The sequence below is a fragment of the Coregonus lavaretus genome (genome assembly GCF_964263955.1).
Source record: "Coregonus lavaretus genome assembly, chromosome: 2".
Lineage (NCBI taxonomy): Eukaryota > Metazoa > Chordata > Actinopteri > Salmoniformes > Salmonidae > Coregonus > Coregonus lavaretus.
The window spans coordinates 39,133,145-39,149,693 of NC_139989.1; the positions used below are offsets into that span (position 1 = coordinate 39,133,145).

The following is a 16,549-nucleotide window of genomic DNA, read 5'->3' on the forward strand; positions in this document are numbered from 1 at the left end:
TATAAAATGGGTCAAAATCATGTATAGTAACCCTAGGTGTAAAATAGTAAATAATGGCTATTTCTCAGAAAGTTTTAAACTGTCAAGAGGAGTGAAACAAGGTTGTCCACTATCGGCATATCTATTTATTGTGGCCATCGAGATGTTAGCTATTAAAATCAGATCCAATAATAATATCAGAGGATTAGAAATAAAGGGCTTAAAAACAAAAGTGTCATTGTACGTTTCTTTTAAATCCACAACTAGAATCCCTCCACAGCCTCAGAGGATCTAGATACATTTTCTAACCTCTCTGGATTACAACCAAATTATGACAAATGTACTATATTACGTATTGGATCACTAAAAAATACAATTTTTACATTACCATGTAGTTTACCAATAAAATGGTCTGATGGTGATGTGGATATACTCGGAATACATATCCCAAAGGAAATAAATGATCTCACTTCAATAAATTTTAATAGAAAGTTAGCAAAAATAGATAAGATCTTACTACCATGGAAAGGAAAATACCTGTCAATTTGTGGAAAAATCACCCTGATTAACTCTTTAGTATTATCCCAGTTTACCTATTTGCTTATGGTCTTGCCTACGCCTAGCGAACAGTTTTTTTAATTATATGAGAAAAAAATATTCAATTTTATTTGGAACGGCAAGCCAGACAAAATTAAAAGGGCATATTTATATAATGAATATGAATTCGGAAGACAGAAATTATTAAATATTAAAGCATTAGACCTATCACTAAAAGCTTCAGTCATACAAAAGTTATACTTAAATCCGAACTGGTTCTCAAGCAAATTAGTAAGATTGTCTCACCCAATGTTCAAGAAAGGCCTTTTTCCCTTTATTCAGATTACAACCTCTCACTTTCAGGTATTTGAAAAGGAAATAATCTCCCAAATATCACTATTTCTAAAACAAGCCATAGAAAGTTGGTTGCAATTTCAATTTAATCCTCCAGAAACGACAGAACAAATAATGCAACAAATATTGTGGTTAAATTCAAATATACTAATTGACAAAAAACCTTTATTTTTTGACAGAATGTTTAAAAAAGGTATAATCTTTGTAAATGATATCATCGGTAGGACTGGTGGAGTTATGTCGCACATGCAGCTAACAAAAACATATGGAAATGTCTGCTCTACCCAAAATTACAACCAAATAATTGCAGCCTTACCGCAAAAGTGGAAGAGGAAAGTGGAAGGGGGAGAAAGTAAGGAACTTGTCTGTCGGCCTTCCATTAAAGAACATAATTGGTTAAGGAAAACTGTGATAAATAAAAAAGTATATCAGTTTCACTTAAGGACCAAAGGATTGACAGCCGTCCCATATAGATTGCAAAATAGTTGGGAAGAGATCTTTGACGTATCAATCCCATGGCATAGTGTTTATGAACTGACACGCAAAACGACACCAGATTCAAAAATTAGAATCTTTCAATTTAAATTATTATATAAAATTCTTGCTACCAATAGAATGTTATTTATATGGGGGATACAATCTTCCCAGCTCTGCAGATTTTGCTGTGAAGAGACAGAATCATTAGATCATTTGTTTTGGTTCTGTCCATTTGTAGCTTGTTTTTGGACACAGGTCCAGGAATGGCTAAAGGATTGCAATATTTACCTGGAGCTAACCTTGCAGATAGCATTACTGGGTGATCTGAAAAGTCATAGTCAATCAATCAATACCGGTAATATAATAATACTTTTAGCAAAAATGTTTATTTTTAATTCACAATCTGTAGAAGCAATGAGAATAGAAAGGTTCAGAACTTTTGTAAAACATCACAGTACGGTTGAAATATATATGGCAAATAGAAATCCTATATGGATGGTGTTAAGAGATAGATGGGAGGTATTGAATAGAGTTGAAGGATGGGACTAATAACAAATAACAACAAATAATAACAAAGATAGCTAATAATGTAAGCATACTGTGTCCATAATAAGTATATAGGTTGTATGTTGGGAGCTTTTGGGAAAGAGCACAGTTAGAAAGATATGGCATATAGAAGCAAACCGGATGGACATCATGAAAATGATCGGAGAGGTTGAGAGTAGAAGAAGTTCAGGAGCAAAAAAATTTAAAATTATAAAAATATATATATATATATATATATATATATATATATATATATATATATATATATATATATATATATATATATATATATATATATATATATATATATATATATATATATATATATATATATATATATATATATATATAATAGAATTATTGTAAAATTAACTCTGTCCATAAGGTGTAGATAGTAAGTATAGACCGGAAGTAGAGGCCTGGGCATTGTTGTTCACTAATTTACTCCAAGTAGGGAAAGGATGGTGGGGTTGAAAAGTAATAAAGGGGAGTATATATATAAAATAAAAAAACATGGGGGATTGGAAGTGATGCAGACAATTACATTGATAGAAGATACAATCTATCTGCAATATTAAGCTGATCCATTCCCCCCCCCCAAAAAAAGAATAATACAAAAGAAAAAATACAACAAAAAAAAAGAATATGAATAAAATAAAAAATAAAATAAGAGTTTATATGCTGACGATTATATTTACGGTGTGGCACAAATGGGCGAGTTCACTTCAGGTATCATTACACATTTCAAATCCTCAGCATTTTAAGCCCATCTTGATTAGAAATTAGATCAGGAGGTACGTTTCCTGGTCCTCCCCTCCCTCAAATCAACTCAAAGTTTATTGGTCGCGTACACAGATTTGCAGATGTTGTCGCAGGTGCAGCAAAATGCTTGTGTTTCTAGCTCCAGCAGTGCAGTAACACACACATAATCCAAAAAGTAAAAAGAAAGAAAAATCAGGACGAGTCTGGTATATATATATATATATAGCTGCGGAAAAAATTAAGAGACCACTGCAAAATTATCAGTTTCTCTGGTTTTACTATTTATAGGTATGTGTTTGGGTAAAAATAACATTTTTGTTTTATTCTATAAACTACTGACAACATTTCTCCCAAATTCCAAATAAAAATATTGTCATTTAGAGCATTTATTTGCAGAAAATGACAACTGGTCAAAATAACAAAAAAGATGCAGTGTTGTCACACCTCGAATAATGCAAAGGAAAATAAGTTCATGTTCATTTTTAAACAACACAATACTAATGTTTTAACTTAGGAAGAGTTCAGAAATCAATATTTGGTGGAATAACCCTGATTTTCAATCACAGCTTTCATGCGTCTTGGCATTCTCTCCACCAGTCTTTCACATTGATGTTGGATGACTTTATGCCACTCCTGGCTTAAAAATTCAAGCAGCTCGGCATTGTTTGATGGCTTGTGACCATCCATCTTCCTCTTGATCACATTCCAGAAGTTTTCAATGGGGTTCAGGTCTGGAGATTGGGCTGGCTATGACAGGGTCTTGATCTGGTGGTCCTCCATCCACACCTTGATTGACCTGGCTGTGTGGCATGGCACATTGTCCTGCTGGAAAAACCAATCCTCAGAGTTGGGAACAATATCAGAGCAAAAGGAAGCAAGTTCTTCCAGGACAACCTTGTACGTGGCTTGATTCATGCGTCCTTCACAAAGACAAATCTGCCCGATTCCAGCCTTGCTGAAGCACCCCCAGATCATCACCGATCCTCCACCAAATTTCACAGTGGGTGCGAGACACTGTGGCTTGTAGGCCTCTCCAGGTCTCCGTCTAACCATTAGACGACCAGGTGTTGGGCAAACCTTACTCCAGTCCTCTACGGTCCAATCCTTATGGTCTTTTGCAAACCTCAGCCTGGCTCTTCTTTGCTTCTCATTGATGAAGGGCTTTTTTCTAGCTTTGCACAACTTCAGCCCTGCCCCTAGGAGCCTGTTTCGAACAGTCGTCGCCGTGCACTTCACCCCAGCTGCCGTTTGCCATTCATTTTGTATGTCAATTGATGTCATCCTACGGTTGTTGAGTGACATTCGAATGAGTTGGCAGTCATCCCGGTCAGTAGAGAGTCGTTTTCACCCTCTGCCGGTCTGTAGCTTTGTTGTCCCCAATGTCTGCTGCTTGACCTTGTTCTTATGAATCGCCGTCTTTGAAATTAAGGATGTAAGCAACCTGGCGCTCACTGTATCCCTCTGCCAGTAAAGCCAGAATAATAACTATTGACCATGCCAAAAGAGTTGAAAAGGAAAGTTTTGAGTGAGGAAAAGAAGGGTTCAATTCTGGCTTTACTGGCAGAGTGATCCAGTGAGCGTCAGGTTGCTTCCATCCTTAAAAATGTCAAAGACGGCGGTTCATAAGAACAAGGTCAAGCAGCAGACATTGGGGACAACAAAGCTACAGACCGGCAGACGGCGAAAATGACTCTCTACTGAACGGGATGACCTCCAATTCATTCGAATGTCACTCAACAACCGTAGGATGACATCAAAAGCCGAGCTGCTTGAATTTTTGCGCCAGGAGTGGCATAAAGTCACCCAACATCAATGTGAAAGACTGGTGGAGAGCATGCCAATACGCATGAAATTTGGGATTGAAAATCAGGGTTATTCCACCAAATATTGATTTCTGAACTCTTCCTAAGTTAACACATTAGTATTGTGTTGTTTAAAAATGAACATGAACTTATTTTCCTTTGCATTATTCGAGGTCTGACAACACTGCATCTTTTTTTGTTATTTTGACCAGTTGTCATTTTCTGCAAATAACTGCTCTAAATGACAATATTTTTATATGGAATTTGGGAGAAATGTTGTCAGTAGTTTATAGAATAAAACAAAAATGTTATTTTTACCCAAACAGATACCTATAAATAGTAAAACCAGAAAAACAGATAATTTTGCAGTGGTCTCTTACTGTTTTCCAGAGCTATATATACTGCTCAAAAAAATAAAGGGAACACTTAAACAACACATCCTAGATCTGAATGAATGAAATAATCTTATTAAATACTTTTTTCTTTACATAGTTGAATGTGCTGACAACACAATCACACAAAAATTATCAATGGAAATCAAATGTATCAACCCATGGAGGTCTGGATTTGGAGTCACCCTCAAAATTAAAGTGGAAAACCACACTACAGGCTGATCCAACTTTGATGTAATGTCCTTAAAACAAGTCAAAATGAGGCTCAGTAGTGTGTGTGGCCTCCACGTGCCTGTATGACCTCCCTACAACGCCTGGGCATGCTCCTGATGAGGTGGCGGATGGTCTCCTGAGGGATCTCCTCCCAGACCTGGACTAAAGCATCCACCAACTCCTGGACAGTCTGTGGTGCAACGTGGCGTTGGTGGATGGAGCGAGACATGATGTCCCAGGTGCGCAATTGGATTCAGGTCTGGGGAACGGGCGGGCCAGTCCATAGCATCAATGCCTTCCTCTTGCAGGAACTGCTGACACACTCCAGCCACATGAGGTCTAGCATTGTCTTGCATTAGGAGGAACCCAGGGCCAACCGCACCAGCATATGGTCTTTCAAGGGGTCTGAGGATCTCATCTCGGTACCTAATGGCAGTCAGGCTAAACTTGTTTTAAGGACATTACATCAAAGTTGGATCAGCCTGTAGTGTGGTTTTCCACTTAAATTTTGAGGGTGACTCCAAATCCAGACCTCCATGGGTTGATACATTTGATTTCCATTGATAATTTTTGTGTGATTTTGTTGTCAGCACATTCAACTATGTAAAGAAAAAAGTATTTGATAAGATTATTTCATTCATTCAGATCTAGGATGTGTTATTTTAGTGTTCCCTTTATTTTTTTGAGCAGTATATATATATATATATATATATATATATATATATATATATATATATATATATATATATATATATATATATATATATATATATATATACATACACACACACACACACACACACACACACACACATATACAGTGAGGGAAAAAAGTATTTAGTCAGCCACCAATTGTGCAAGTTCTCCCACTTAAAAAGATGAGAGAGGCCTGTAATGTTCATCATAAGTACACGTCAACTATGACAGACAAAATGAGAATTTTTTTTCTCCAGAAAATCACATTGTAGGATTTTTAATGAATATATTTGCAAATTATGGTGGAAAATAAGTATTTGGTCAATAACAAAAGTTTCTCAATACTTTGTTATATACCCTTTGTTGGCAATGACACAGGTCAAACGTTTTCTGTAAGTCTTCACAAGGTTTTCACACACTGTTGCTGGTATTTTGGCCCATTCCTCCATGCAGATCTCCTCTAGAGCAGTGATGTTTTGGGGCTGTCGCTGGGCAACACAGACTTTCAACTCCCTCCAAAGATTTTCTATGGGGTTGAGATCTGGAGACTGGCTAGGCCACTCCAGGACCTTGAAATGCTTCTTACGAAGCCACTCCTTCGTTGCCCGGGCGGTGTGTTTGGGATCATTGTAATGCTGAAAGACCCAGCCACGTTTCATCTTCAATGCCCTTGCTGATGGAAGGAGGTTTTCACTCAAAATCTCACAATACATTGCCCCATTCATTCTTTCCTTTACACGGATCAGTCGTCCTGGTCCCTTTGCAGAAAAACAGCCCCAAAGCATGATGTTTCCACCCCCATGCTTCACAGTAGGTATTGTGTTCTTTGGATGCAACTCAGCATTCTTTGTCCTCCAAACACGACGAGTTGAGTTTTTACCAAAAAGTTATATTTTGGTTTCATCTGACCATATGACATTCTCCCAATCCTCTCCTGGATCATCCAAATGCTCTCTAGCAAACTTCAGACGGGCCTGGACATGTACTGGCTTAAGCAGGGGGACACGTCTGGCACTGCAGGATTTGAGTCTTACTCATTCAAGGTTTCTTTATTTTTACTATTTTCTACATTGTAGAATAATAGTGAAGACATCAAAACTATGAACTAACACATATGGAATCATGTAGTAACCAAAAAAAAGTGTTATTTTATTGAGATTCTTCAAATAACCACCCTTTGCCTTGATGACAGCTTTGCACACTCTTGGCATCCTCTCAACCAGCTTCATGAGGTAGTCACCTGGAATGCGTTTCAATTAACAGGTGTGCCTTCTTAAAAAGTAAATTTGTGGAATTTATTTCCTTCTTAATGCATTTTAGCCAATCAGTTGTGTTGTGACAAGGTAGGGGGGGGGGGGGGGGGGGTATACAGAAGATAGCCTTATTTGGTAAAAGACCAAGTCCTCCATATTATGGCAAGAACAGCTCAAATAAGCAAAGAGAAACAACAGTCCATCATTACTTTAAGACATGAAGGTTATTCAATACGGAACATTTCAAGAACTTTGAAAGTTTCTTCAAGTGCAGTCGCAAAAACCATCAAGCGATATGATGAAATTGTCTCTCATGAGGACCACCACAGGAATGGAAGTTACCTCTGCTGCAGAGGATAAGTTCATTAGAGTTACCAGCCTCAGAAATTGCAGCCCAAATAAATGGTTCAGAGTTCAATGAACAGACACATCTCAACATCAACTGTTCAGAGGAGACTGCGTGAATCAGGCCTTCATGGTCGAATTGCTGCAAAGAAACCACTACTAAAGGACACCAATAAGAAGAGACTTGCTTGGGCTAAGAAACACGAGCAATGGACATTAGACTGGTGGAAATTTGTCCTTTGGTCTGGAGTCCAAATTGGAGATTTTTGGTTCCAACCGCGTATCTTTGTGAGACGCGGTGTGGGTGAACTGATACACCGCATGTGTATTTCCTACCATAAAGCATGGAGGAGGAGGTATTATTGTGTGGGGGTGCTTTGCTGGTGACACTGTCTGTGATTTATTTAGAATTCAAGGCACACTTAACCAGCATGGCTACCACAGCATTCTGCAGCGATACGCCATCCCATCTGGTTTGGGCTTAGTGGGACTATCATTTGTTTTTCAACAGGACAATGACCCAACACACCTCCAGGCTGTGTAAGGGCTATTTTACCAAGGAGTGATGGCGTGCTGCATCAGATGACCTGGCCGCCACAATCCCCCGACCTCAACTCAATTGAGATGGTTTGGGATGAGTCGGACCGCAGAGTGAAGGAAAAGCAGCCAACAAGTGCTCAGCATGTGGGAACTCCTTCAAGACTGTTGGAAAAGCATTCCATGTGAAGCTGGTTGAGAGAATGCCAAGAGTGTGCAATGCTGTCATCAAGGCAAAGGGTGGCTATTTGAAGAATCTCAAATATAAAATATATTTTGATTTGTTTAACGATTTCTTGTTTACTACATGACTCCATATGTGTTATTTCATCGTTTTGATGTATTCACTATTAATCTACAATGTAAAAAATTGTAAAAATAAAGAAAAACCCTTGAATGAGTAAGTGTATCCAAACTTTTGACTGGTAGTGTAGGGCAGCAGTCTCTAAGGTGCAGGGTAGAGTACCGGGTGGTAGCCGGCTAGTAACAGTGACTAAGGTAGTGGTGACTGTTCAACAGTCTGTTGGCCTGGAGATAGAAGCTGTTTATCAGTCTCTCGGTCCCTCCTTCCATTCCTCCATCCTACCCCCTCCCCCTGGCTGCTACCTCTCTGGGGTCAATCAGAGATGGAGAGAGAAGTTACTTCTGAGACTGGAGCCATTATCATCTGGAGTGCTGCCAGCAAAACCAGGCAGAGAGGGCCCAGGGTGAAAGTTAATGTTATTTCTTAATCAATCCAGTCACATCGCTTCACGTGTATCTGGGCCTACACCTGCCCTCCTCTATCCTTCTCCTCATCCTCCACCCTTCCATACCTCACTGCATCCGACTTCCTGATAAAGCACTAAAACAGCCTCCCAGCTGTGTGAGAGTGAGAGAGAGAGAGATTTTACCCTGGGAGATGAATCATACTGTAATTCTATTAGACCCCTCTGTCCCAGACTCCTCCTCCATCCTCCATCTCTGAGGTAATTATGACTGCTCTTAAAGAGAGTGTCTCCTCCCATTGTGGATGTCACTTGTTATTCCTCTTGATACATTCCAATGGCGATGCGGACGTTCATTCTCCTCTACATTGACTTTGCTTAGTTTCCGTTTTACAGCCAGAAGAGTGGCTGGAGTGAAGATGGGCCTGCTAGCTAGGACGTTAGGGTCCTAACGGGAGCCAGGAGACCACTCTACTCTTCCATTAGCCTAAGTGATTGTGTCTGCAACAAAATGGATCATTTGACGCAGGCTGCAGTCAGGGAAGGTGGCTATTGTGATAGTTATGGAGCCAGATTTATGACTACGATGTGGCCAAACTGAATCTACTGACTGCAATGTAATATAATCCTTGCTTTGAGCAAAACATTTAACCTTGTGTGGATCAGTCTTCATTATGAAGAAATAGTTGATGTCTGAAAAGACAGTTGTGCCATCGACCATTGGTGATTGAAAAGCTGCTGTTAAGATATAGGTACTAGGTGGTTATTGGGTTCTAAATGGGCCTTCGGTGGGTCAGTTATTCCTTACCTCAGTGAGCAGCCAGGGGTGTTCCTGTGCCAGCCGGTCAAAGTCGGTCTCAGTCGTCACGTTGGCATAGCGGAACCTGTTCTGGACAGCTGCAGATGTACAGATGTACTTATAGAGGAACTCCTTCCCTGTCTGCTCCGAGATGGCTTTGGCCGACATGGTAGAGCAGAAAACAGTGGTCTGAGAGGAGAGAGAGACAGATCGAGACATGGATAGACAAGAGAGAGAGATTAGGTAAACCCGATCATAATCATAAGTGCATACCAGTACAGAGTGACTAGCTTAAGTATAAGATATTCTAGTTATGTTCCCAAATATGATACATCAGAGAGGATAGACCTTTAACAACAGCAGCCTCTTACATGATAATGATGGTATATAGTGAGCTATTCATTTACACACAAACTGCAGATCAGAAGTCTATCTACTTTGTAGGATCTGCCCAGTCATCTCTTCAGTTTGCTATCCTTTATTGGCCCAGCTAATAATACCCTTTCCAGGCAGGCAGTGATGCTGAGGCTAAGTTGATTAGCCCATGTCTAGGACCTGCACTCTAATGGAGTAATGGGCCCTCACCTGGCTGCCACTCAAACAATCAGATGAATCCTGAGACAGACACACAGCTTTAAATCACCAGAGACAGCACAGAGAGGGGGCCTGGAGTTTGTGTAGAGGACACCAACCAGACAAATACACACACACACACACACACACACACACACACACACACACACACACACACACACACACACACACAATCATTCAGACGATAAAACAACCTTCAGAGAGGCTGATGCATAGCTTTCTCAAACAAACACAGAGAAACAGTCACCCACACATATAGACACACTTTGAACCTACTGATATTGAATAAAGGGTGTAGTCACTGTTTGTAGTGCTAGGAATAAACCGTTGGTAAAGGACATCACTCCTGAAGGAGAGGACTCTCTACTATGACCTACACATTATGAGACATGCCATTGTCAGACGTGCAGTCTCATACACAAACAAGATAAGGCTGATGGCCAGATTGTCAGACTACTATGATGTGGTCCTCTGTAGCTCAATTGGTAGAGCATGGCGCTTGTAACGCCAGGGTAGTGGGTTCGATCCCCGGGACCACCCATATGTAAAAATGTATGCACACATGACTGTAAGTCGCTTTGGATAAAAGCGTCTGCTAAATGGCATATTATTATGATTATTATGATTATGATTATTATTATTATTATTATTATTATTATTATTATGTCATTGTCACGTGTATAAACCCTGTAATGGGTGAAGGGTCGTCCTGGTATGACCTAGTGACCCGGAACTCCATACTAGGGATATTCCCAAGAGACTATCAAGGCAGCTGTCACCACACATATATACACATTCATAAAGGAGATATTCAGAGGGGGTCAGGACAAAGGAGTTGATCATTCTTAAATTAACATTTAATTATTGGGAAAACGCTAAAGTTTGAGGGGGAAATTTGCACATAGAATTTGAGCAAAAACACCAGAACCCAATAAGATGTGTAAATCTTTTTTTTTTTTTTACTTTCATAGCAAAGACAAGGGTTGTGACCCTTCCTGGCATCCTCCTGCTGGTTTAAATGAAGCCATATGCTAAATGGGACAAACTCACAGTTTCTAATGCTTCAGCCTAGTCTACTGGGACCACTTCAGTCAGTCAAGCTAGAAAGGCCTTAACCACTCACTATGTTGCCTCTGCAACAGAACATTACAAATATTTGGATTTGAAAATGAAATATTCATTAACTGATAAAGAAACGAGTCTGGACATTATTCAGCAGAATGTGGTACTTGGATGTCCAGACTCACAGTACCAAATGTGACCAACCCCCATCCTCCACCACACCACCTGCTTCATCCCCCGGCCCCCCACTCTTCCCTTCCCCAAGCACAATGTTGCAATTCTTTTGTTATTGATCTGGCCTTGGTTTCCTGCTACACTCACTTAGGCAGAGCTTTATCGTTGCTTTTACCACAGACCAGATGGATATCAAGGATGAGAAATGTGTCCCATTACTGTGCTGATACAAACCCACTCAGTCTCTAGTCTCCGTAATATCACTACTAAGAAATTGACAATAAAACAGCTAGTGCCCCTTAAGTATTCTTGCAGTGATGGAGCACCCAGCCAACTGGCTCACTGTGTGCTTCATTAGATAAAGAGCCCTGTGGCCTCCCGAGTGGCGCAGTGGTCTAAGGCACTGCATCGCAGTGGTGCGGTGTCACTACAGCCTGGGGTTCGATCCCAGGCTGTGTCACAATCGGCCGTGCCCGGGAGTCCAATAGGGCGGCGCACAATTGGCCCAGCTTTGTCCCGGTTAGGGGAGGGTTTGGCCAGAGGACTCATGACTCGACCTTCGCCTATCCCGAGCCCGTTGGGGAGTTGCAGCAATGAGACAAGACCGTAATTGGATCGCAATTGGATATCTTGAAATTGGGGAGAAAAAGGGGGTAAAATTACAGCAACAAAAAAAGAGAGCCCTGGTATCTACCAGAGAAGGCTTTGCTCTGGGCTACTGCCTTGATTAGATATGTAAATGAATGAATGGAGGTGGTGTTGGAGCATCTTCAGTATTGATCACTCTTCTCCCTGAGTCACTATAGCTCTGGTCCGAGGCCAATATAACACAGGAGAGGAGGAGACAGACCCACTACAGTATATCTGTTTATTTCCTCTCTGCTAGCGGCTTGTCAGAGCTATGGAATATCACCCCTTCTCACCAACATAAATGATCCAGCACGGATAACATTGATCAAGAGCAGTTGAAGGGCAACACTTGTAGACTGCTATATGAGGCACACAAACACACACTGATAAAGGCACACACACTATGCGCATCACACACACTTATCAAAACCACCGACAGCGGAAACACAGGCAACTTCTCGTCAGAAAATCTGATAAATTCTGTTACTGTGCAAAGCATCTTTACTGTCTTTCACAGCACTGAAGTCAGAATGCAATTAACCTTAACCTGGCCTGGTCCCCTTCACCACCAGATTACCTTCCCTTCTACTACAACAACACCAAAACATCTGCACCTGGGTCTGACAGGTAGAAATTACAAAAATACTTTAGTGCTTCAAATATTAAAAGAAGCATCTTTCTGCCTGCTAGAGAAGATATCTGTCTGGACTAAGTGGTTTAAAAAAAGCAAGATCTGTGTTTTGAGAGTGGAATAATAATGCATGATGTGTCAATTAAGATATTCTCAATTAATCAGATTCCAAGTTTATTAAAATGCATGATCACTTGAACATTCTGAATTAAAGAAAACCTAGTCAAAGACAAACCATGATTCATTCATTATGATTTCCATTCAACCAGAATGAAATAGGTCAAAATGATAACATGACAATAAATAAATACATTAAGGGTAATACAGAAATGTTCAAAACAAATAAACATGCTGTCAGATCACCCACAGCCCATAAGTCGACACATTTTAAAATAAACTATAGTAAGCTAAGCCGTGGCCACAATGATTCTTTCATAATGTCATCATTCTTTATGAATTCAAGACTGGTACTGTTGATTGACCAGTTCAACTCATCCTGTCTCTCTCTTTCTTTCCTTCACTCAGTCTCTCTCTCTCTCTCTCTCTCTCTCTCTCTCTCTCTCTCTCTCACACACACACACACACACACACACACACACACACACACACACACACACACACACACACACACACACACACACACACAGGTATTTGTGTTAGCTTTTTTTACTTACTGCGCATGTTACACTACTTTATGTAACTTTCAAGTCAGCTTTCAATTACTCCTTGCAATCTGTAAACATCGAAATAGATATAGATATATGTATCTTACCTTTATAGCTTGAGAGTTGTGGAAAAGATCTCCCTGGTTTTGTGTTGAGAAGATTTGGATCGTTTCAGTTGTGAAACGATAACAGCCGGCAACTGTAGGAAAGGACGGTTTGGTCAAAGACACTGATAACTGCTCCTTCTTCTATCTGTGGTTTGGCTGTCGGCGTGGACCACTGGCTGCACTTCTGGGTTCTCCTCAGTTTTCTCCCCTCTTCCTATCTGACGATAGACTTGCCTGATATCCATGCTCTCCGATTGGGTCACACCACCCCATGGTCTATGTTGCTTCATAACGCTCACGCCCACCTCTCGTTGAAAGAAACGACTACTCTATTCAACTGTAGGACACTGATTGTCTGGCATTGTCTTTTTAACATATTGTAGCCAATCAGAACGGAATCACATGATCGTACATAATGATCCTGCATAAAAGACAATAAAATTGTCTCCCTTTTTCAATTAGACTAAAAGTTAATAATCTGGCACCAGTGAACTCAAGGCCATCTATATGAAGGTTATTTATATTTTCCCGTTGCCCTTGGCCTTGACCATATAGATAGATACATAAACGTGTAGCCAATGATTCACCAAAGGCATCTTCATTCAGTAACCTTGAAATAAATTATACAAACTGCAGTATTGAGCTGCAGTATTTTTTTTTAACCCCTGATCCATTATATTTTTATTTGTGTAAATCCCAAACTATTTGTTTGATTAATAAGGATACCATTTTGTTCGTTTATTTTGTTCTAGTCATATTTGAAAGGGGGTGGTGCCTTATGCACCTCAGGGTTTTTTGGGGCTCCGTGCAATCTGAGATCCTTGGGACGTCCCTACCAATGATGCATTTAAACCAAAAAATGGTTCGCTGATGCTATGTCTTTGGCCATTGCGCCGGTCGGCCATATTGGCACTCCCCAGTAGGAGCTGTCCTCCATAGGAATAAATTGAATTCTATTTCAATTAAATGTTTCAAGGAAGAAATTAGCATGTATTTAAGTATTTTTTTGTTTTTGTAGTGGGGACAGTAACATTAGTCATCCCCCCAAAAAAATACTTTAAGGAAAATGTTTTCATATATTTTTTAATTTGTATGTTTAGCTTACATAATATAATTTAAAAAGTATGCATTAAGGTGTAAGTACTAGAATAAATGTAGCAAAAACGAGTGTAGACATTCATAAATGCATTTTATAGCTTCTAAAATATTTATATATTTTTTTACAACGGTGGGGGTGCCAAGATGGAGGCAAGGTGGCTTCAACACAGCGCCCCTATTAGTCATCTAGTATATACACTGCTCAAAAAAATAAAGGGAACACTAAAATAACACATCCTAGATCTGAATGAATGAAATAATCTTATTAAATACTTTTTTCTTTACATAGTTGAATGTGCTGACAACAAAATCACACAAAAATTATCAATGGAAATCAAATTTATCAACCCATGGAGGTCTGGATTTGGAGTCACCCTCAAAATTAAAGTGGAAAACCACACTACAGGCTGATCCAACTTTGATGTAATGTCCTTAAAACAAGTCAAAACGAGGCTCAGTAGTGTGTGTGGCCTCCACGTGCCTGTATGACCTCCCTACAACGCCTGGGCATGCTCCTGATGAGGTGGTGGATGGTCTCCTGAGGGATCTCCTCCCAGACCTGGACTAAAGCATCCGCCAACTCCTGGACAGTCTGTGGTGCAACGTGGCGTTGGTGGATGGAGCGAGACATGATGTCCCAGGTGCGCAATTGGATTCAGGTCTGGGGAACGGGCGGGCCAGTCCATAGCATCAATGCCTTCCTCTTGCAGGAACTGCTGACACACTCCAGCCACATGAGGTCTAGCATTGTCTTGCATTAGGAGGAACCCAGGGCTAACCGCACCAGCATATGGTCTCACAAGGGGTCTGAGGATCTCATCTCGGTACCTAATGGCAGTCAGGCTACCTCTGGCGAGCACATGGAGGGCTGTGCGGCCCCCGAAAGAAATGCCACCCCACACCATGACTGACCCACCGCCAAACCGGTCATGCTGGAGAATGTTGCAGGCAGCAGAACGTTCTCCACGGCGTCTCCAGACTCTGTCACGTCTGTCATGTGCTCAGTGTGAACCTGCTTTCATCTGTGAAGAGCACAGGGCGCCAGTGGCGAATTTGCCAATCTTGGTGTTCTCTGGCAAATGCCAAACGTCCTGCACGGTGTTGGGCTGTAAGCACAACCCCCACCTGTGGACGTCGGGCCCTCATACCACCCTCATGGAGTCTGTTTCTGACCGTTTGAGCAGACACATGCACATTTGTGGCCTGCTGGAGGTCATTTTGCAGGGCTCTGGCAGTGCTCCTCCTGCTCCTCCTTGCACAAAGGCGGAGGTAGCAGTCCTGCTGCTGGGTTGTTGCCCTCCTACGGCCTCCTCCACGTCTCCTGATGTACTGGCCTGTCTCCTGGTAGCGCCTCCATGCTCTGGACACCACGCTGACAGACACAGCAAACCTTCTTGCCACAGCTCGCGTTGATGTGCCATCCTGGATGAGCTGCACTACCTGAGCCACTTGTGTGGGTTGTAGACTCCGTCTCATGCTACCACTAGAGTGAAAGCACCGCCAGCATTCAAAAGTGACCAAAACATCAGCCAGGAAGCATGGGAACTGAGAAGTGGTCTGTGGTCACCACCTGCAAAACCAGTCTTTTATTGGGGGTGTCTTGCTAATTGCCTATAATTTCCACCTGTTGTCTATTCCATTTGCACAACAGCATGTGACATTTATTGTCAATCAGTGTTGCTTCCTAAGTGGACAGTTTGATTTCACAGAAGTGTGATTGACTTGGAGTTACATTGTGTTGTTTAAGTGTTCCCTTTATTTTTTTGAGCAGTGTATATAAACCCTATTGAAGTTGAATTTGAAAATGGTTAAGGGTTATGGTTAAGGTAAGGGGTTAATGTTAGGGTTTATGGTAGAGAAAGTCAGAAGGTTCCCGGATAGCACTGACCGTAATTTATTTTACAGATCATGCGCTTGTCACCTGCCTTTTCAACTCTCATCACATTTTGAATAGTCTTGTGCACAAATAAACAAATTCCAAATTAAATTATCACGCTAACAAAATATGTAAACACCAGCAGGATGGCTGTCTAACCAATGCAATATTTTTTCTAGGATATATAGTCCATTATGGTATGAAGAACAGAACCTGGGTAATACATTAAAATGTGTAATAAAATCAGACCACTTCAAGGTGGAGCAATTTCATTTGGATGGAGTAAGACTCTTTTGCATCATATTAGTCAGAT

General features: G+C 40.8%; 1 protein-coding gene across 1 annotated transcript in view; it reads right to left on the minus strand.

Annotated features, from left to right (window-relative positions):
• LOC311105903 (ATP-citrate synthase) overlaps window positions 1–13,482 on the minus strand; it is a 33,151-nt gene extending 19,669 nt beyond the window's left edge. Inside the window, exons 1-2 of the mRNA XM_084148127.1 lie at window positions 13,263–13,482; window positions 9,409–9,588 (exon numbers count right to left, since the gene is read on the minus strand). Coding sequence (XP_084004253.1) covers window positions 9,409–9,567 — 159 coding nt within the window. The 5' untranslated portion in view covers window positions 9,568–9,588; window positions 13,263–13,482. The remainder of the gene's footprint in view (window positions 1–9,408; window positions 9,589–13,262) is intronic.
• Window positions 13,483–16,549: the final 3,067 nt, after the last annotated feature.